Here is a 23,173-nt window from a genome sequence, read left to right on the forward strand (position 1 = left end):
GGTCCTACTAAATTTGACAGAAATGTGCAAATCTCAAAAGCAATTCAGTTCCTATAGACTATATGCAAAATCAAGAGCTGGATTGAGAAGAGATGCAAAGAAAGAGCAAGATTAAAATAAAAATAGGCAAAATTTAGCAAATTTGGTTTTTGAGATCATCACAGTCTGCAGCTCTGGATTAGCTTTGCAGTGATGCCTCTTGACTATTTGGGTTACTTTTGAGGACACAGAAAAAACTTATTTCCTGATCTGTACAATCTCAGACATAAATTAATAGAAAACCATATCTCATTAGAAGAATTATTAAATTAGTAACAATTTATGTATCTTAAAGCTATAATTTTTTTTACCTGATGAAAGTATAAGCATTTTGTGGGTATAGATTGTAGAAAATTCTTCAGGACTTAACATTTAACTTTTTATATTTTAGCTCATTTCAACTGTCATTCAAGAAGCCTTACATCAATCATAGATTTGTTTTCCCTCAGTAAATTTTATTTTTATGTAGATTTTATAGTGCACTCACCTTTGTAGAATCAACTGCAGCGTACATAATCTCCATCCATCCTTTAAATGTTGCCTGAAAACAAAATTTAATATTTTCTATCAAAGCTCCAGTTCTGAGAACATTTTAAATAAAACAATGTCTTCTGTAATGTATTTCTGTTCATAAAAATAAAGAAAATATTAAAAGTCTGGTGCGTTACAAGTGAAGCATTCTGTGAAATTCACAGCATACTGTGAAATTCTTCTTAAAAAACACTGAATAAATTCCAATCTTCATGGAAATTCATATAAGCTCTCTGTGAGATAAGTTGTAATCAATATCATCATACCAGAGAGACAGCAATTTATCTCCCAGGGAAATGTGATGTGCTGGTTGCCATCTGTAAAGTAATATTACCTTAACAGGAAAGGCACTGTGCTATTTGGCATCCCAGTAAAGCCAAGCCCCTGATGTCAGGATACAGGGAACCTGCACGATCAGCTAGTCCACCTGCACGGGGATGGTGTGGGACACTCCACTGGAAACAAGGAGCTCCAAGAAGAGACTGAGTGAAGCTGCCCAAGGACTCAGGAGCTCATCCATCCTTCAAGTGTGTGCCATGGTGTCCATGGGGGCCACGGTGGGCCATGGGCCACACACAGCTCTGTGCACTTTCCAGAGCCAGCACCCAGCCTGGGCCCACTGCTTCTCCTCCAGGACTCCCCTGCACATCCCAGCTCTGTGGCTCCCCTGTAATTCTGTCATTGATGGAACAATTCTGAGCTGCACCATTCCTCTGCCCTGAGTGCAGGGAATGGTGCCAACACCAGCTCTTCCCAAACACTGCCTGGTTTTCCTCAAGCTATTATAAGGCGGCTTTCAGTTCTAACTGTCTGACTACCAAAAAACTGGAGGACTTTTCCAGGAAAAAAAACATCAGCCACCATCTACTGGCATTTTTCAGACAGAATATGGAAACAATCCCAGAAAAACTCTAAAAGGTAAGTAGTTCCAATAAATCTTAAGAAGATAATAGAATCATAGAAGGGTTTGGCTTGGAATTTTAGAATTTTAGAAATTTTCTAGTTTAAATCCTCTGCCACAGGCAGGGATATCTTTCACCACATCAAAAATTTCCAATGATGGGCCATCCACATTCTCTGCATTTCCATAGCACTTGAAATGTTACTAGCAGCTGGGTGCCAAGCAACCTTTTATCCATCAGGTAAATATTAGATATTCCTCCTCTTCCAAAATGGCCAGAGAATGTATAACATTTTTACAATAAGCAGCATTAATTAGCTCCATAGAACAAAATTATAAAGTCAAATCCGTATCTATTTATTTATTTTAAAATAACATTGAAAATTATGTAATTAAATGATACCACAACTAAAACTAAAGCTTGAAAATTTATGCACTTACCACTTGAAGCAAAGAAAGATAACCAATTGCAACATTATCAAAGTTTACTTTCACATTTTTCCACCGAACACCTCCAGTAGTTCTGCTCATATTTTCACACATACTTTTATTACTGACTTGCTCTGGTGTAAACATCACATCATTTGTGGTGTTAACACAGTGATAGAACTTGCCAGCAAACAAATTTACTCCCATAATGCTGAAAATTAGCCAGAATGTGAGACAAACCAGAAGTACGTTCATAATGGATGGGATTGCTCCAGTAAGAGCATTCACAACCACCTAGTCAACAAACACAGAAAAACAAAATTAAAAACAACACAAGGATTATATTTTTTTAAATCTAGAAGATGATTTAATGTAAAACATTACATTACACTGAAGTAATGCAAATAGAAAAGGAGTAATGCATGTCATATAACCAAACAAGCTACTACTGGCTTTACTAACATTCAATTAGTGTTCTTCCATGCTATTATAATTTGGCATACTTCTAGGGATTTGTTTTACACATTTTTCCCCTTTTTTTTTCCTTACCCTCATGCCTTCAAAGCGTGACAAAGCTCTTAGAGGTCTCAAAGCTCTTAATGTTCGGAGCGATTTAATTGCACCAAATTCTGAGAAACCAAGGGCAGTGGCTACTAAGCTAACCAACGAGACCTAGAGAAAACAAACAAAACAAAAGTACTTTTCTTTTTTAAGCAGCTTCAAAATAGAAATGCCTTGAGGGGTAAAATTTTCATCTGGATATTGGGAAAAAAATTTCACATGGTCCTTAATCTTTCAGTGAAAATATATTAAAAAATAAAAAGAAGAAAAAGAAAAAATAGAAAAAAAATAGTCTAATACTGCATATAAATTTCAGAACAGTTTGAACAAAAATATACTTTAATTCTAATACTATCTGTGGATTGTATTGGACTATGTGTGTATGCATATTTTTATTTTTAAAAAAAACAACTAATTTCCTCTCCCTCCATGTGTTTGATTGTGGTTTGGACAATCTGTGATACCAGTTATAAACTGGCTTCTACATATAGAAATCCTAAATATAACATTAGAAAATTCAAAAAGTGTATTACAATAAAAGAAGGGGAAATAATAAAGAACATCCTGTAATGATGCACATGAGACAGAATCCCAACCTCAGCTTAATTTCAACTTTCTGTTCTTTTAGCTACCAAATAGTATAATTGCACAAAAGCACACTGTTACCACAAGATGGAAAAATATTTGTATTTAAAAAATTGTTTGTATTTCGGACAACTAATGTGCCTACTTTTGTAGAAGAAAGGGTTTAATGTACAAGAATTTTTGAAACCTTCAGTACAGCTGGATTAACAGCTCAAAAGTTGATTTTCCTGCTGTTTTCCAGTGAAAGTCAATGACTTGTGTCCTCACTGAGCCTCCCACTCCAGATGGCTCTCTCCTGTTGTGTTTACACAACAAAGTTTTCTGCAGATTTCTTTTCTCTAAGGGTAGCTCAAGCAAGCTGCCAAATACTATACAATCCCATTTTTGCTCTTTTCTGTGATACCACTTGTAATTGCACATGGAAAGCTGAGAAAAATGATCATTTTTATTTGTTTCAGGGCTAATAATCTGTTTCTGAAATAACTGTAAACAACACAATGGGTAAGAACTTCTGTCTGTATACCAGAAGTTCATTCACAAACAGGGAAGAGCTGGAGAGTTTAGGCTGCTAGGTACAGAACAGTTTACCTGAAAGATTCTGTAAAATGTCTCACAGTGATAATTTAACTTGACTGGTACTGGTATGGCAAATTTGTTCAATGTTAGCTGGATAAAGGCATAAGACAGAAAGATAAAACAAGTATCTATTTCAGCAGCCGAGGGCAGCACCTGCATGCTAAACCAGCAGGAAGAGAAAGAATTCAAACTCCTTGTTACTGGCTGAAAACAGTAACAAGTAAGGCTGGCAATAATAGCAAAAAAAAGCTAACCAGTCCACATCTTTAGGGGTGGGAAGGAGTGGGTTTACAGTATAGGAGGTCAAACACTGGAAATGCATTGCTAAGTAAGGCATTCTCCACTCAAAACAGAGTATCAGCCTGAGCTGCCTAGTCTAACCTTGAGGTTACAGCTAATGGAAAACCAACGATGGTGCCCCCCAACATGAATTGTTAAATAATCTGCTGTTACAGGATCACCAAATGCAGACACTTTAAACAAAAGATTAAGATGGCTACATAAAAGCACTGAAATAGCTGAAAAATGAAGAGCCTATACCTATCCAAGTGGATATATGGTATGCCTAATCAGAAGAATTGATCTTAAAACTCAATTCAAGATCAACATTTCCCAATACAGGCTTGTACAGGGACATTAAATCTGAATACTCCTTAAATAGTAATAGATTTATTTATTTCTGTTTAGTTTTCTTTCTTTTTTAACCAATGAACATTGTAATGGAAAAAAATTCAAAATTTATGTATCACAAAATTCTGGAAACATAATGTCTGGTTATTCATAATACGAAAAGAGGCTAAAACCTGGCATCAACAATTTTATGCAAAGGTGATAGAATATATCTAGATGATTGCTGCTGATTTCCCATTGATTATAAAATTGTCATATTTTTTCACTTAAGTTATAATAAAGAGAAATCAGAATGCTATAACATTCATAAAAAAAGCAAATATACAAAAGTTATATATTCAGCCTTACTCAAAGACAATCCTAACTTTTTTCATGTGCTAAGGTTATCTTGTTTTGGAAAATTTAGTGTTAGGGGAGGGCCTTTACACTTGCTATGTTTCTTACAGGTCAATACATCTGTTGTGGGAATATGTTGACTTTATTCTTGGTGTAAGTATTAACTGAGAGTTCACAACAGAAGAAATGGAGAGGCCATGAAAGTAAAAAGCAGTAAACTGCATATCCCAGAAAAAACCTATTTTCTCATGTCACTGCATTAGTTCATTTGCTGAGAATGGGATTCACTGAAAAGTGAATCACAGTTAAATGAGGAAGACAAATAACAAACACCACTTGTGCCTTTCCTCCCAAAAAAACTACTTTAAAAAGATCACTAGGTAAGTTTCAGTTCTAATGCTTTATGACAAAATTTCTGTCCTAGATTCCAGATACCATCCAATCAATAGAGTTTTCTTTTGTCCACTTGCTGAATTTCTAGTCTAACATCTACACAAAAAGAAAGAACTACTTTAAATGAACTTATCATGCAATGCTACTAATTTAGTTTCTTTGGAGTGCAATGTCAACACTAGCTTTTAAAGTTATTGTTGAAAAACAATTATCCCCTGCAGTTCTTTGTCAGTGCCCCATTAACCCCAGGATCAAATGCCCTAGCCCAAGTGCTCACTTTCCTTTCTTGTGTCTGTGTCCCCCTTGCTCTCTGCTGCCACATCCAGCAGACTGAAGTCAAATCTGTACACAGCGCTCCCTCAGCAGCTGGGACCCGCACAGTAAAGCACAGAACACAGCAGATTTAGTTACACACCGGATCATTGCAGCAGGATCTTATTCACCAGCATGTAATTTTCCATTTCTTTAAACCAAATCTGTATTATTCACTGCATACATCTCTATCAGATTGAAGTTACCTAAAATGACCTGCCCAAACAACAGAAACAGACTACTCAGAAAGCATAGTACCTACATCAACAATCAGGAAGTCCAGCCAGCACCAAGCATTAGTGAAGTAAGTCTGAAAACCATAGGCTACCCATTTTAGCACCATTTCCAGAATAAAGACATAAGTAAAGATTTTATCAGCATAGTCCAGCAGGATTTTTATAGTCTTGTGCTGTTCAATATATATATCTTCAAAAGCCTGTAAAGAATGGGTTACATATATGTCAGATATTGAAAAGTCTTTGGAAATTACAAATTAAGCCAGAACTAAATGAAAATAGTTAAGTAAAATCACTTTCAACTTTAGAGATTTTACCTTGAAAAAACAAAAGAACAGAAATTATAATTACACTCTTTCTTTATTTTAAATTTTATTATTGCCTGAAAATGGAATTACACTATAAAGTCCGAGGTTGCCTAAAAGATTTTTAGAAATTTCAGTAATAGTCAACAGAGAATTATAATTTTTCACCCTGAAAAGCCCAGACAGGTTCTGTCAGAAGCCATTCTCATTATTATATAAACTTCCATTAACAACAGACCAGATTTTATGTTGATGATCTCTAATGAATTCCTATCTTAGGTGCTGATGGCAAGGTTTTAGTAGAGGGAGGCAGCAGATGTGGTCACTGCGAGAAGAGACCAGGAGACTGCTTTGTGCCAGCTCCAGCATTGATCCCACACAGGAAACAGCTGAGCACAACAATGAAGCTGTTGGTGCCTCTGGGAAAACATTTCAGAAAGGGCAAAGCACTGCATGGCAGTATGAGCACTGAAGGAAAAAAGTGAGAGAAACTACCTTGCAAACACCAAGGTCAGGTAGGAAGAAAGGGAAGTATGTGGAGCTTTAAGTGCTGGAGCAGAACCCAAGACAATATACAGCAAATGCTATGTCAATCAGCAACCAAAATGAACCCAAATATGTGAAGCACTAAATATCATTAAGAATACTAAAAAGAAATTCAAGTAATCCTATGTAACAGTCCAGAAATATGGCAACTAAAACTGTAGCAAAAAAAACTAACATGATGAATTCAGTATTTGCTTTTGGGGACAATTTTCATTTGAAGTAGAACAATTGTTTCATGCATACATTTCCATTTTCATGATTTTTATAATTTCTTAAACAAGATTTTTAGTGTAATCCTTTTCCTAAACACACACATCACCTAGCATTCACCAGAGTTTTAAAGTAATGTAAATTAAATGTAATACTCAAAATATTCTGGGAATTTGTTCCAAGTGCTTTTAAAAGACAACTTCATGTTTTATTCTTAAGGAATACATGTGTTATAATCCTGCATTTAGATAAAATATTTTTATAAGTACTATTTCTGTGAGTGCAAGCTCTACTTACCAGAGCACCACTGCTGAGAAGAATCATGAAGACAATGAATGATTCAAACCAGCTGTGCTCTACTATCCTGTAACAGGTTTTTCGAAGGTTCCACCAGATTCTTCCTTTTGTGCTCTCCATACTGCCTTTACAGCATTTGAACCTCCGTACACAGCCTAATAGCACAAAAATTAAGAAACTGTTATATGGTACATTTTTCATTATCCTGAAAAATAAAATCCTTTTTAGCTAGCTCCTGTTTCATAAAGTTCAAGCTACTTCATGCTACTTACATTACTTATCTTTTCAATTTTATACTCTGGATGTAGGAAAACTTGAGTGTACACATTTTTTCCTCTACTCTGATGCAACATCAAGCATATAGTAAAGAACAGTCATCTAACTGAGCTAATTTTCATTTACAAACACATTTAAAAATATATATTATTCTGTTTATGTACAGATAATTAAATAATATATGCAAATTGTGAAGGAGTAGAAATAAAGAGCATACATAGCAACTTTCACATGAACTTGTTTAAGACTACAGAACTTTTCTTTTAAGAAAAATCTTGCCTTTTAGAAAAGGTTCAAATAAATCAGACATAAATACTATTTTTACTATGCTGAGGGACAACTGATGCTCCATGGGCTGACAAAGGAAAACTCTTTACATAAACAAATGTTTTAACAGGAGATAATGAGAGCTTTTCCAGTGTGATACAGATCTGTGGCAACTGTCCACAGAAATTTGCCTCACATTGGAGAGCTCCCTACTTTATCATGGGGCCTCAAGGCACTGTTAACAATGAATTTCAGTAACTGCCCAGCCAAGAGAAGCCTCCTTAATTCTTTAAAAATTATTACTCTCATAGAAACAAGACCAAGTTGACATGACTTCAATGGATCACAAAGGCATTCTGGTTTTCCCATTAAGTGTCATTAAGTTAATATGTTACAAATAAGTTACACTGTATTTCATCATCTCAGCTAAAACAGCTACCACTGTGAAAAACTTGAGCTACCTTACCTTCAACCACTCAAAATGTTTACATTATGAAAAAATGAATTTTATGCTCAAGAAGGAATTGGTATCACATAACACAAGGATAAGGAAGAATTTTAATATATTGTCAAATTATTTGAGAAAGGTACATTTTTTGTTGGATTTTTTTTTAAATAAGAACTTGATTTAGTCAATTCAGCCCCACACTGACAAACAATTCTGGTTTTATAAAGACCAGTAAAATAATACTTCAAAGGACAAAAGTCCTAGCCTAAATCAAAGATGTTTGCAAAACAGTAAACTAAAAAGCATGGACAGGATAGGAGAGTTAATCCTGGACCATATTTTGTTCTGAATTATTTTACTCATGATTGAAACAGAAATTAAGATCCATAATATTACAAAAAAAAAACCCAGAAATTCTTTCCTACATAGTAAATTTCAATAGTCCCCTAGAAGATGTAGCTATTCAGAAGGAAAATAAATCAAAATATTTAAGGACATACCAGGTTGCTGTTACGACTTCTTTACTTAAATAGTTACATAGGATCTGTTTTAAGATCCTGTTTTAACACATAGAATATTAATATACTGTCTTCCTCCATTAATGGTGCAATGTCAACAAAATAAGCTTATTGTTTGATTCAAACTCTCCACTGAATGATGGTGGATAATCTGAGTCACCCACTGGATTGCTTTCTAGCACTAGGAAGTGACTAATCATGATTCCCTTTTAAATTTTTCAGTGAAGTGAGCCTAGTGTAGAGTTTGATCTTGCAAATTTCACTACTGACAAAGTAATTTAAATCAACAGAATTACTGTCTGCTGAGAATAAGTTTATAGAATTGTGCCTAGTGATTATTTTAAAATACTATAAATTATTACATACAGACATATTGAACTTTGCTTTAACAAAGAGTACTTCATAGATGTCGGTATTGCTATCAGAACAGGAAAAATTAATCATACCCTAAGACTTGATGAATTAGGATCCAGGACTGCTCTAGCAAATAGCTTCCTTCAACTTCCAATGTTTGTCGCAAACAAGCAAAATGTAATTGCTAGACCCAAATTTTATTTCCATACCTTCTGTAAAGCATGCTTGTAGTTCTGATGCTTTTTCTGGTTCAGTTTCACTTTTTTCTTCTCCAAGGACAGCTAAATTAACTGTACTTCCTTCTGATGAGCTGGAAAAATCTAGCTTCTGAAAATAAAATTCCATTATATTTTTACTTTATTGATATTTATATTTTTAGAAATGTAATTAACTAAGCATGCAACACCATGTGGCAGTAATAAGAAAAACAATATTTTTCACCAGAAATACAAAAAACACCCACATGTAGCAGGCAATGCTGTTGAAATGTGCATAAATTGTCTACTTTCTATCTAGAGATTGCACAGTATATCATGGAATCTTTCATGGAATTTCAGAATTTCTAGAAAGTTAACTGTTACCAAGTTGATTTGCTGATATATATTCTATTTTGCTTTCTACTATTACTTTCTTATACATTTCAACTGGCATTAATTTGCATTCTTTTTTTGCCAATGCACATATACATTGTGCATTCTGAAACTACCCATTACTCTGGTACACATACCTGTACAGTCAACACCCAGAAATAATTTTTGTTTTGTTTTTTTTTTTTTAATAATTAATATTACATAAGTCACATTATTAAAATGATCCCCAAACATAAAAACAAGCATACACACACACAACTCCCCACCCCCCTTTCAATACAAGAATAAGCCTTAACATATTATTTTGTAATCTGCCTGGGTATTGCAGAGATGTGGAGATTTTAAGGGCAGATGTGGTGTCCTGTACACTTAAGTTAAGTATGAGTACCAAACTAAATCAGAGTAGTTTTGGTGACAGCATTCTCTGACGTTTTACAAAGTTATTATCAAGAAGTATATAACATCAGTAATGAAGTCACACAAGTAAATGTCTGTAGGGAATGATGTAAGCACACTTTATAAAACAACCTCAGTTTTGTCAAATCAAGACCACTTCTACTAATTTAGTTAGATTTTTATGATTAAGAGATATTTAAGAGATCAATGCAGACAAGTTACTATCCAATCAAGTTGTACTTACACCTCAATTGAAAAATGTGAAAGGACAAGATTGTTTTTAGCAATAAACAATTTTTTATGTTTGTGAAAGAAGACAGACAATATGATAACAATAAGTAACCCAGTATTCTGCATTAACTTTAATTTAAAATGGTTTTGTTACATTGCCTACTTTCCTATTACTTTACAAACTGATTATCTGGAATAGAACTCCCATATTACTAATGTTTACAGTAAACATGTATTTTTTTTTAGCAACATAATTTCAAAATAGCAATATTCACAGCAAACAACGTTTCCTATCACTACTTCTACTGAACCCAGGGATAGCACAATATGCCCCCCACAATTCCATTATGATGCTGCTTTCATCATTCCATGACATAGCAAATATATTGCAAAATGTTGCAGTGGTGGTGAATAAACTAAAACATTTAATTAAGTCAAATTATTATTTTTAAAATATATACTTTTTAAGAATAAAGAAGTTTTGCATCATATCATTAATAAAAATTTAAAGCAATGTGAAGTACCCTAAGTAATTTGAACTGTTAGCTTAGCAAATGACATTAATTCAAATGAAAGTATAAAAGATGAACAACCACAAACACAAAAGTAACTGAAAAGAATCAATGCGTTTAGAACATGAAGTTATATATTTCATATAACTCATGGTAGAAGAATCAGAGATTAGAGCTTTTAAATATTTAATTACAAAAGGCAATTTTCTTTACTCTAGAAATAAAACAAGAGATTCCATGAACTATTTTGATATAAACCAGGTAGTCTGGTTTCTTTTTTCTCCTACAGATGGTGTAGAGTATAATCCTACTGCTTGATGAATTACAGATTTAATTAAATATTGGTTCTCTTTTTATGTGAGAGGCTCACACTTTTCACTAAGATGCAGGTATCCAACAACAATAACAACAACAACAAAGTGATCGTAAAAATCAATATGCACAGAAGAGTTTCTCAATCTAATTAAAAATCAGAAAGCTAGTGTCTTTGCTATTTACAACAGAAGTCTCTGCAGAAGTCTAACTGATCTGGGGAACCGCTCCAGGAAGAGAACTTTTAGGAAAGATAGAAATGTTCATCCTTCAACTTCCAGAGCCCTTAGCTGCTGTTCAGTTTACTAAACAGAGCTAAGAAGGCCACACTGTATGAACACTAAGCACTGGATTAAATGGATTAACTTAGAAAAAATGGGCACACATATCTATTAGAAAAAAGTATTGCCTTATTATGCAGGGAAGGGTAAGTAAGACAAAGTGACATCCAAATGAAAAAAGATTTGTGTATTTTTCAGCCAAATGACTGGAAACTTTGAGTTTACTGGTTTGGATGCTGCTCTATGCTTGTCTACACTCATGTAAGCAGAAGCCTGGATTAGGAGCAGTGTCACATAACCAATATCCATTAAAAAATACTCATCCCCTCATACCTGGGACCACTAGGATGGGATATTACCATTCTACTCTTCCCTACTAAAGTGCTTTTTCGAAAATAGCTTCCAAGATTCCCCAGAAAGGTATTTTTCCATTCCTTCTGAACTGTTTACCGTCCCCTTGGACACAAAAGAGAGACCTAAATACTTCCAATATATAATACAGTGCAAAAGAATACATGGAATATAATGATTCCACAACAAATCCACACAAGTAAAAAGTTGTATTTGCAAAAGGATTATCTCAATGGTAAAGAATAGAACTGTCAAACTATAGAGAAGAGATCATCAGGAGTAAGAAATGCGTACCTTGGTACAATTAAGCTAAATAAAAAACTTTGTAAATTTTGTGGTTCTAGAGTTTCTGAATTTAGAGGTTTGGGAGTGTAGTAGTTCCTATTTTGTCTTTTCAAAAATTGCCTTCATTTGATCCTTATCCTGAGTTTTCCTATTTTGTATTTCTTTCTTGTTTGAACATCCTTATTTATATAGTGTTAAACCATCCAGATTTATTTAGACACCTGCATAGAAATTTTGATTAATGTTTTATGTTTGTCTTTATAAAAATAAAGCAACTGGATAATGTTCACAAAAAACCAATTATTTATGCTGAAGAACAAAACTTACATAAATGATTCCCTATATTCCAACCTTGCAGACATATATAAACTTCATGACTAGAATATCACTAAACCATTATATCTATAGTCAAAGGAACTATGCATATGTATAAAAAATACATTTGATTGTTCCTAGGAGTGCATCTTTCATCCTATATTTTAGCTTCTCTTATATGAGAAAACTGAAATGTGAATTACAAAAATGTTGTGAATGAACACAAAACTATTTATATAAAAGATAGAAACATTTTAGCATACAAGTAACTGTATATATGTTAAATTACAGAGGCGTTGGTCAAATGAACATGATCAGAAAATGTTCATAATTACATGAGAGCTAAAAACATAGTACAACAGATGAACAGAAAACATCAAGTGAGGACAACCTTTCCATTGTCATAAAATCATGGGTTGTTAACCTCTTTTAATCTTGAAAAGTGTTGATGCTTAATCATTCAGTTAACAATAATAAAACTTACAAAGCATGCATGTTATGCCACAGAAATAGTACAGAAAATACCAAGGATGTTACAAGGAGAGAAGTGTGGGTGTTGCCCTTGGTCATGCTGTGATGTGAGTCACGGGACTCAGCTTACAGAGCGCTGGGCATGTTCCCACTATTGCAACATATGGGGGAAAAGATACTGGAGCTGAGTAGCATGCAGGCCAATCAATCTCAGAAGTGATCAAATATGTATGATTTGTTTAGGTAACCTGTGTAAACATGCTGACACGTTGCTCTGCCTGGTTTAAAAGCACCAGTCTTGACTGATCCAGCTTGATTTTACTCCTGTGAGAGAATGGTACGCAGTGAAATTAAAATATGGTACCTTGAGGTTGCTTGAGTACTGGAAACAGAAGTGTGGATTCCTACTTATTTAAAATATTTGTTTCCAAGATACACCACACATTTGCAGAACATAACATTTTTAGGTGCGGATTAGAGCTTTAGGCATATCCAAATATATAATGGAAGAGGTAAGATTAGCAGAACATCTGAAGCTCATAGATATATGCTGGACTTGGACCTGAACATAAATAACACCCCACAAACAAAAAAACAATCCACCACCAAAACTCCCATCACCCTAAAATCCTCCTCCAGAATTTAAAAAAAAAAAAAAAAAAAAGGCCCAAATAAAAAAGAAACACAGAAACACAGATGCGCCCACACTATTTCAGCTTTAGATATCCTTTAAGTGGTATTAACTAGACATTTAAAACAACAGAAATATATTTCTCCTTGCATTTCATTTTCAAGGTTATTCCTGGTCTTCACTAGATGCTAATTAGGATACATCTAGGTCCTTTCTTTCAGAAAAGAGCTGCAGGCAAAACAAAAAGTAAATCATACCATGTTAAAAACGGAAACTTCTGCATAAGAAATTTTTCCCAGCATCTTTAAATATTTAACTGAATAATTTTAAAAAAATTTCCAACAGTTCAAGGTTCATTATGGATTGTAGCAGACATAGCAATGAAAAGCAAAACCTCATGCTTAGCAATAAACCTGTAGGTTCCTCAATTTGTCTTCTGGTATAAATCTGATTTCACTTCTTAGCAATGGCTTCTCAAGGATTCATGAAATAATGTAGCTATGTAACAACTCCAACACAAACTGCTCCATGTAAAGGGGAAGTCAGAAAGAAAGAGCTGAACTAATCTACAAGATGAAAGCAATTTCCCTACTGACTCTGAAGGAGTGTACACGAAATAAGGGGGGTTTTATTAGTTTATGTATCTCCTGTTGTTGCCAGTTCTCAGCCAGTTTTGCAAATGTGAGCAAGTCAAAACTGATACTAGGTAACAATACCTTATAAATGGCTAGTGCTTATGTATCATATTGAATATCAGAGGTAAGAAGGCAGAGATTTTGTCAATGAATTCTAAAATATAAAATATTGAAGATATATGTGTCTTCAACTGAAGGCTAATTTACAAGCAAGTGGTAAAGTTAAATAATCTGGATTCATTAAATATTCCTTCCACAAAATCCAAGTTTTATTAAAAAACTAAGAAATACAGTATCCTTCAGCCAGATAAATAATATGTAAAAGTTGTCGTATCTATTCAGCAAACATTATAGCTTCATTACATAGAGCAGTTTCTATTTTAAATGGGTTAATAATACTGTCTGCTTTGCTTTAAGGAAGCCTCTTAGTAATCTACAGTCTTTTCAATTGACTGGTCAATGTAACATCTGCAGTAACACAATCTCCAAAATGTAGATGGAACAAATCAAGGATCAAGAAACAAGCTACTGAAATAACAAAAATTAGTGTAATATTACTGAACACTGTACTCTGCAGTAAAAGAAGCACCTGAAGAGTATTTAGTTACACCTTTCTAAATTTAATTTCACTGCACTTCCCAGGAATGAACTTATTTTCTAAATTTCAGAAGTAATACTGGCAAATTAACTGCCAGTTCAAAACAAAACACCTGAAAACCTAACAAGCCCATAACCACTCAAAAATCTCCCAGACTCATCAACTGAATGCCCAAAAACCATCCACACACGGACAAAAAAAGAAAACCAAAAAAACCACCAAAAAACCAAAACAATACAGACAAAGCAATCCAGACTGGAGTACAGCTGTCTGCACAAGCGATGATATTCTACTTATGTCCTTTTGTCTTCAGGTGCCAGAGGTGGTGATACCAGACACAGTCTGCTCGAGCCACAGATTGCAATCTGAATTTTTAGTGTCTTTCAAAATCCTGCTGAAATCCAAGACTTTGCTTTTCCCCTCAGACTGAAGTTGCTAACAAATTAATACTGTCCTAGAGATGACCCAGTTTAAAATGAGGCGGTTGTCTTAGAAATTACTGGTTTAAAACTCCCCCAGAAAATAAGAAATTAATTTTTTTTCATCAGTAATTCTGTTTTTTTACTGAGGTTTTAGTTGATACATTCACATTATAATACAAACATTGCTCCCTTGGCTTTCCCCATTATTTTGATTTCGGAATATGAAAATTATTGCTACTGCTCTCATTATCCTGAGTCAGCACTTCTGTTAAGTTTATCCAGTAAAAGAAATGCTGATTTTCTTTTAAGCTTATTAATATTCTTTATTAATATCTTCCCTAATATTTTTAAATAGCAGTTTACTTAAATTTAGCTCATAGAAACATTGCAATTACAAGAAAAAAACAAAGTCTTTTGACACTTTTTATTCTGTACATATATACTAAGTTCTCTATTCAACTAACACTTTGGTAGTTTGCTTTACAAATGTCTTTATAAATGGATTCACATAAATGTATACAGTTCTTCCAGGATTTCCTACTCTCTTGAACTCCACTTTCCCACTTCAGATTATTCACTCTCTGTACAGTCCAAGAATCTTGAGTTACAACTGCTTTGCATTTCTAAGCAGGAAGAATTACACTTGAAACAATAAAGTTAGTATAATTTGTTCATCTAAAATATAAAATTTTAGAATTTTACCTCCTTGCTTTCATCCAAATCTGAGTCACTGCTAAACTCTTCTGTATTCAGACGTTCAAAATCTGACTCTCCAACAGCTATTGGTACTGTAACAGTAAGGTTTGGGTTGTTTATGAATGATGTATAATCACTGCCACCTATAACAGTAGCCATTCCATTTTCATTTTTGCTACAATTTGTATCTATCCTTCGTTCAGTGATGGTACAGTTTGAAATATGCTTTCTCTCATCATTCAACTGATCTGTTGCTGTTCCTTGGTTTACAGCAGCTTGTTTTCCCAAACAAGACCTTCGGACACATTCACCTGCTTTTTTCTTCACATAATCTATTCCTTTCTGAATTCTTGCAACAGCAATCTGCAAATTGTTCATTTCATTATCATCATCTGTAGCAGCAAGGTTGTCTGAACTAAATGAACTCAGCAGCAAGGCCAGAAAAAGATTCAGCACCTAATTAAAAAAAAAAAAAAAAGGCAAAGACAACAGCTGATTTTTTTCCATTTTTCATTCACATGCTTCTTATGAACTCATTATGAAAACAGGCTTTGTGTTTTCATCTACAGTAACGATTCTGAAAGTACACAGTATATAAAATGCAAATACAATTTAAGTACAACACCTTCCCTATACCTCAACAGAGGGGATTTGTGGCTTTACATTGCTTATATTTGTAGAAAGTCAGAAATTAATGATTCTTTGGTACTGTCTGTACCAAAGATTCAACATGTTTACCTTTCTGGCAAATTGCAGTACTCTAAACTGTGCAAAAAACAGATTTTCTATGTGTTAGTCCAAACTCACACAAACAATTCTTCTGTATGTGACTTAAAAAATGAAGAATGTACCCTGTCTTTTAATCCCCAAGTCACCCTTTTCCCACAGCATGACAAAACATAGAACATGCATCAGTTACAAAAGCCCAGAGGTTACCAGGAACTCAAATGCCAAAGCAGCATAGTACCAGCTCTTAAAATCCTCAAATCAGCTCTTCCATCAGCTTGGAAGATAAGATTAAAAAATGTTTTGGGAACACAGGAAGACAAATGCACAAAACAGTCCTGAATGTCCAGCATGGAGCTCTGCTCATGCAGAAGTTCTCCTAGAGCTATGGAATAAAACAGAATATAGTAAACACTGTGGAAATATTCACATGAGTGGGTACTTCATTCTACAACCTTCAATCTTCTGGTTTAGAAAACTACTTATGGAGTTTAATCAAACAACTTCACAGTTCTCTTCATTATAGGACAATAGATTTGTAGAAAATCCTGAAGCAAGTGGCTGTGCAAATAGATGCAGGGTTGGCTTGGTTTAAAGATACTTACCTTATTCCTCTCAGAATTTTTTTCTTAAGGAATACTTACAGGATGACTAATTTAAAATCTCTTCTGCTACTGAAAATTAATTTAAAATTTAAAATTTAAATCTCTTCTCCTCTGAAAACAACAGAGAGAATGAGAAAATCAGACCAATAGGCAGAGCAATTAATGTCTTAAATACTGGCAAGCTAAAAAATAAAATATTTTAAAAGATAAATTTATACAAACTAGTGCAAATTTGATGCTTTCATCTGAAAAAGAAAAAAGCAGATATAATACAAGCCATGTTAGAAGTATCTGCAGAAAGCACTTATGAAATAGCAAGCAAAAAAAGTGAAGAAGTAAAAGAAAACCTGAAGTAATTGAAGCTGGGTTTTTTTTCTGCATACCAACTTCCTTCTAATTCAAGTTTCTTTACTTCATTTGGGTAAAATGCTGGTGGTGCAGCATGCAGATCTCAAAATGGCATACATTTCAGAGTCTTAAGAATGCAGTAGCAGTCATTTAGACAGAAGAGATCAGATAAAATATTTTTTAAAAGACCCAATAACCTGCCTAAGTGTGTTGGAAGCAATGACTAAAGCAGTTAGGGAGAAAAGGCCCTGCTATATCCCCTTCTGCAAATAGCAAACTTCCATTCTGAAGTCCAACACAGGGTGCCCTTGCTCTTCTCTCCCTCTCTAGGTAAGCAGGAGTAGCCCACAACACCCCGAGCAGCCGGAGCTGCATGCTCTCATCCACATCCTCTGAACTGCACTCTGGACCCCTGAGGGGGTCATCCTCCAAGCCAAGGACTCTAGATAAGATCAAAAATCTAACAAACAGAATACTCCATTTCAAAACCCATACTCATAACAAATCCAAATAATAAAAATCATATTTAATAATACTTTTATAATTAATTACTGGTTCTCTTACCTTTCATATTCTAAATTAACTGTAAAATTACTTTGGCTACATACCACTAAGTTTCCAATCACCATGACCATCATGAAAACAATAAGGCACATGGTTTGGCCTGCAACCTCCATGCAGTCCCACATGGTTTCTATCCATTCTCCACACAGCACTCGGAATACAATCAGGAAAGAGTGGAAAAAGTCATGCATGTGCCAGCGTGGAAGTTCACAGTCACTGGAGATCTTGCAGACACATTCCTTGTAGCTCTTCCCGAAGAGCTGCATCCCAACCACAGCAAAAATGAACACAATGATGGCCAGCACCAGGGTCAGATTCCCCAGAGCTCCCACTGAGTTGCCAATAATCTTAATTAGCATATTTAGAGTTGGCCAGGATTTTGCCAATTTGAAAACTCGCAACTGGAAGAAAAAAATACAGACATTATTTGCAGTAGTTACAAAAATGCCATAGAGAAGACAGCCCATTACAAGCTAGTGACTCTCACCAATAGCAAAAAGAAGAAACTTCAACATGATTCTAACAATCATAACTTCCACAGCATTTAATGAAACCCACACTTTTAAAACGTAATAAATTTTAGACTTTGCTGTTTTTTTTTTTTCCTGTGGGTTTTTTTTTTTTGGTGTGTGGGGTTTTTTGGGGTTTTTTGTTTTTGTTTTTAGCATATCTATTCTTTTTCACATGAAAGAAAAGCATACTGGTTGTATTTGTTCAGAAAGTGGATTCTGGACACATACACCTTACACATTACATGTAGAAACAGATTAAAATATATATAGTTTTCTAATACAATAAAGAATTTTTTTTTTTATTTGCTAAGGGAAAAGTAAAATCAATCTTCTTGAAATTAATTAAACCCATGAATTTTATATCCTACATTTTAAAAGAACACCTCTAGTCTTCTTTCCATTTCCAGATATGAAAGTCAACAAGACTACAAAGTTTTCTACTTCTCAATATATACTAAACGAACTGTACATTTCACTGAACTTTACTCATTCATGTTTAAACAATTACAATAAAATTACAGCTCTTTCCCTTGAAAGAATATTTGCTTCTGAACAGTAAAATGACATGCCTGCAAATATATCCTGTGTCACTTACTAAAAAGTATATGAAAAGGTGTCTTATTTATAAGAATAGAGTTGAAGTACAAACATAATTCATTAATTAATGCAGATGTATTATTTACCAATCTGAATGATCGGAGAACGGACAATCCTTCCACGTTTGACAAAAAAAGCTCCGCCAAACTAAGAGTAACTATAAAACTATCAAAAATATTCCAACCAACTTGGAAATAATAAAAAGGATGCATGGCAATTATCTTGAGAACCATTTCTGCTGCAAAAATTCCAGTAAAAACCTGAAGAAAAAAATGTTACTGTTATTTTATGAATGAATATGAAGAAGCTGAACCTGCGGAGAAGGAACAACTGAAGTAAGAAGTAACATCCCTCTTACAGAAGGACGCCACAAAGCAAAAATTATTACAAGCTGAACCCCACAGAGAAGGCAAGTAGCAACATCAAAATGAGCTGTAGCATAAATATGTAACATCAGTGAAAGCTAAGATACATTTAGTGTCTACTGAAAAATAAGTTACTCCCTAACAGGCCTCCCATTTGCTCCTTCTATCAGCCATCCATCTAATTAAATCTAATTAAAGGAACTTCCCCCAGCAAGATAATACACTCGCTCTTGTCAGAATGGAAGCTTTAACAGAGGCGTGTGGGAAAACATGAATTGGTCATAAACTGGAGTGATGTACCATTAATGAAGTCTATATAAGCACTCACAATTAAGTTTATCTTCTCTGACGGCCAAAAAAAAGGTGCCAAGGTTTGCCTAAGCAAAACTCCTTCCTGACCCTGAATACCTCTGATATCTTCAGAAGCAGCGGGCAAACACCACCTCTGAAATAAGTTCACTGTATTTACTGTAGATGTATAATCACCAGCATCTACCAAACTGCATAAATTACTATCTTTCATGAGAAAGATGAAAAAAATTCAAAAAAATTCAAGAGCATTTTAGTCTCTAAAATGTAGAGCTAGAGTCCAAATTGGAAGAAAGCAACTGCTGAAACCATATCAGTGTCATACTGGCTGACTGGGAGCACACAACAATTCTTGGCATTAAGGAACACTCACACATACTAAGCTACTCCATTACATAGGAAAGGTAGGAATGGGAGTTTCCTGGGTAAAACATACAGACATGACCCCAAGACTGCTCTCTGAAACAGCTATTGATCCTCATCTGTCTTCCCTATCTTTTTCCTCAAAGACATCCTGCATATATTTCAAACAGCAACATGAGATATTTACTTTCTATAGATAATGGTCTCTAATTCCAGGTTAAGGTGAAAACAGTGATTGGATAAAAATATCAGTATACAATGTAAATGCTGATACTTTAACTCTTTAAGTCTGTTACCAAAGTGTATTAGAATGTCACGTATTCTAATAACCAAATTGTTTTATTATTTTTCTAGATCATAATCACCAGAATAAGGACTTAGAATAAGCATAGATTAAGAAGTATAGCATATCTGTATTACTGCTGCTATAAACCAAGTAAAGCTATGTCACCAAACCCGACCCACAGCCTGTGTCCACCATGGAACAAAACCCAACTGTATCAACAGATACTCTTAGAATAAGTCACACATTCTTTGCCTTCCAAATTGTTACAGTCCAATCAAATAAATGGTCTTCTCAGAAATAGAAATTCAACTCACAGAAATAGCAGTGAAAAATCCAATATAGCATTCCACACTTTTTGTGTTATCAATGATACTTACACTAAAAAGGATATTTGACTCCTACTTATTTTTGCAATACTAAACAAAAGCATGTCAGATTTCTTTCAGTTTTATGTAATTCAAACTCTACCTGTTGGAAACTCCATTGACGTTGTAATGCAGAAGTCAAACTTCAAGATACAACATCTCTCAAATACTCTTATATACAACATATCCCAAACAGTATTTTTAGACTATTTTTAGTACAATTAAGCCTTTAACATTTATTTTATGGGATGACAAAAATTATAAAAGCAATTCTATGCCAAAGAGAAACCAGGTTCCAACTACATAAAATTATATATATTGAAGGAACTTACCAGATTTCCTACTGAAAGTACAGCGTCAAAATGTCCTGTCATTGGATAATGTTCCATGGCCATAAATAGTGTGTTTAAAACTATGCAAACAGTGACAGCCAGATCAACAAATGGATCCATTACAATAAATTCAACTACACTCTTGACTTTTAACCAGGGCTCACAACAGTCCCAAATTAAGAAAGTGTGGGCAAACTTATCCCAGCAAGGGGGACATTTTTGTCTGGATCCTTCAAGTTCTGGAGAAAAAGAGAAATTTATAGTGAACAAGTTCTGGAGAATGTGAAGGTAATTTTTTATTTTTCAGGTTTTAATCTTTACATCTCAAACCACTAAGGACACTTGGAAGAATATCCTCAGATTTCCAGGAACTTAATTTATTGTTTCTGATGCAAAAGGTTTTAGAAGACTAAAAGAAAAAACTCAAATGTTCTGAGCAAATAATTTAAAAACTTGTCTATTTTTAATAACACATGTTATTAAAAAAAAAAATTAAAAACCATGTTTATGATTAGGGATCTTTTTTCCAGGAATACTTTCAACTTCAAAGTCCTCTTAAATGTCTAAGTACTTATTTTCATGAAAATGTAACATGAGTTTTAGCCTGAAAGGGGTTCTGAAAATTATTCAAGCTTTTTTTCATTATTTTTCACTAGTAGCCATTCCACTATTGAAAGAAATCCTTGTACAAATTTTCTTCTCCTTATTAACTAAAGCCTGGCCTTGAATTTGCTCTAATATTTTTATGGTATGGTTAGTGGCAAATGTATTGCAAGGCATTTCTTCCAATAACTGCATTACTAAGCATGAATAACTAGCATAAAACACATACATATTACCCATTTTAATGACAATGAACTTTTTACATCAGCCTGTTTATCAATTCCTTCCTTTCTTTTTTCACTATGTACATGCAATTTCTTCCTGTTATTCAGTCTATGAATTTGCAATGGCTACATATTTAGAGTTATATACAAAATGGTTCTTCTACATTTGCATTGTGATATAATACCTTCAAGCAAGTTTAAGACTATGTCAGGAAAGTTCAAGTGTCTACAGTTACAACACACCTTCCATTCTATTTGTGATAACATCTGCTAGACTCATGGCCCTTTCCCTTAAATCAGGATCCTCCAGCAACTCCATTGGTATTTGGTATGAACTTGCACGTCTGTTTTTTATTTCTATTTCTGTGGTAGTGCTCTATAAAAAAATAAAAGAAAAAATAAGGTGTGTAAATTAAATTCAACTTTAGAAATACTGTGGTGTTTTTTAAATTACAATTTTTATTATATAATTCCTAATATAATTAATACTTTTAAAACATTAAGAAAAACATTTGGATACTTAGCTCCCATACCTCTACTGCATTATACTCAAATAACATTACTACACTTTAGACATCAATAAATTATGGAGGGGCTACAGCCAAGAAAACAAAGCAAGATGCAGAACTTGTGTAAAAACGATTCCGAGTTCCACACTTTCTCTACCAATATTTCCATTCTAAACTAGTTCATTCACAAGATACTTCTAACAAGTGTTTAATGCTAGGAAGATTCTGCAGCAACAACTATTCCATGAAATAAAGTTTTAAAGACCAGTTTTGATCTCTATACCCATTCAAAACTTCTTTAAATTACATTTTCTAAATTGAAGCATTATCAACTCTGATTTATTTTAAGAATTTCAGCTGAAGAAACAGCATAGGTCTGACTTAACTGATCCCAAAAATAAATACTTGTTTTACATTATTTTATTTTAAAAAATTAAAGATGTGTTATAACTACAGTATTAATCACATCTCAGTCATTAAAATTTTTGAATGAGTAGACTTTATTTCAGTCCATTAAATAAATGCATGAAAATAAACATATAATAAGCTGCAAGAAGATTATAACTGCGAGGCATCTGGCTGATAACTGCAAGGAGGCTGGCTGATGTACTTTCAGATGCCGTGACCATACAGAAATTTCTGTTTCAGTAAAATAACATTTTTAGGAAAAAATGTGCAGATGTCTCTACTCCATTCCCAAAGGAGACTTAGGGAAAAGGAAAAATCAAGCAGAATTAAAATGTTTTGTTGATTTGGAGTTTTTTGGTTTTTTTTTTTTAATTATACCATGATCCTAGGCAGTAAGCAACTCAGTCTTTGAAACCCAGGAGGAAAAAATGCTTTCAGGACTTCTAAAATGTCAACATTATCTTTAAGAATATGCTATATTTGCACAATACCAAATGTATGAACAAATGCATATTACTCACAGAGAATCATAAAATACACTTAAAAGGAGGCTAAAACCATAAAGGAAAAAAAGAATTGAA

At 33.9% G+C, this 23,173-nt stretch overlaps 1 protein-coding gene and 1 long non-coding RNA gene across 9 annotated transcripts in view; one reads left to right on the plus strand and one right to left on the minus strand.

Annotated features, from left to right (window-relative positions):
• The window catches only part of LOC144246699 (uncharacterized), a 93,474-nt gene that overhangs the window by 33,891 nt on the left and 36,410 nt on the right, over positions 1–23,173 (plus strand). The window lies entirely within an intron of this gene.
• Positions 1–23,173, minus strand: part of LOC110469653 (sodium channel protein type 2 subunit alpha-like) — a 159,747-nt gene that overhangs the window by 7,620 nt on the left and 128,954 nt on the right. For 7 of the 8 annotated variants that reach the window (XM_085584344.1, XM_085584343.1, XM_085584342.1 and 4 more), the window contains 11 exons: positions 21,919–22,051; positions 20,849–21,087; positions 18,915–19,088; positions 17,764–18,120; positions 15,483–15,932; positions 8,960–9,077; positions 6,888–7,042; positions 5,556–5,729; positions 2,450–2,572; positions 1,913–2,194; positions 527–580 (listed from right to left, as the gene is read on the minus strand). In XM_085584344.1, coding sequence (XP_085440470.1) covers positions 527–580; positions 1,913–2,194; positions 2,450–2,572; positions 5,556–5,729; positions 6,888–7,042; positions 8,960–9,077; positions 15,483–15,932; positions 17,764–18,120; positions 18,915–19,088; positions 20,849–21,087; positions 21,919–22,051 — 2,259 coding nt within the window. The remainder of the gene's footprint in view (positions 1–526; positions 581–1,912; positions 2,195–2,449; positions 2,573–5,555; positions 5,730–6,887; positions 7,043–8,959; positions 9,078–15,482; positions 15,933–17,763; positions 18,121–18,914; positions 19,089–20,848; positions 21,088–21,918; positions 22,052–23,173) is intronic. The other variant, XM_085584347.1, reaches the window with a different exon arrangement.

The sequence above is a fragment of the Lonchura striata genome, chromosome 7 (genome assembly GCF_050655825.1).
Source record: "Lonchura striata isolate lonStrDom1 chromosome 7, ASM5065582v1, whole genome shotgun sequence".
Classification (NCBI taxonomy): Eukaryota; Metazoa; Chordata; class Aves; order Passeriformes; family Estrildidae; genus Lonchura; species Lonchura striata.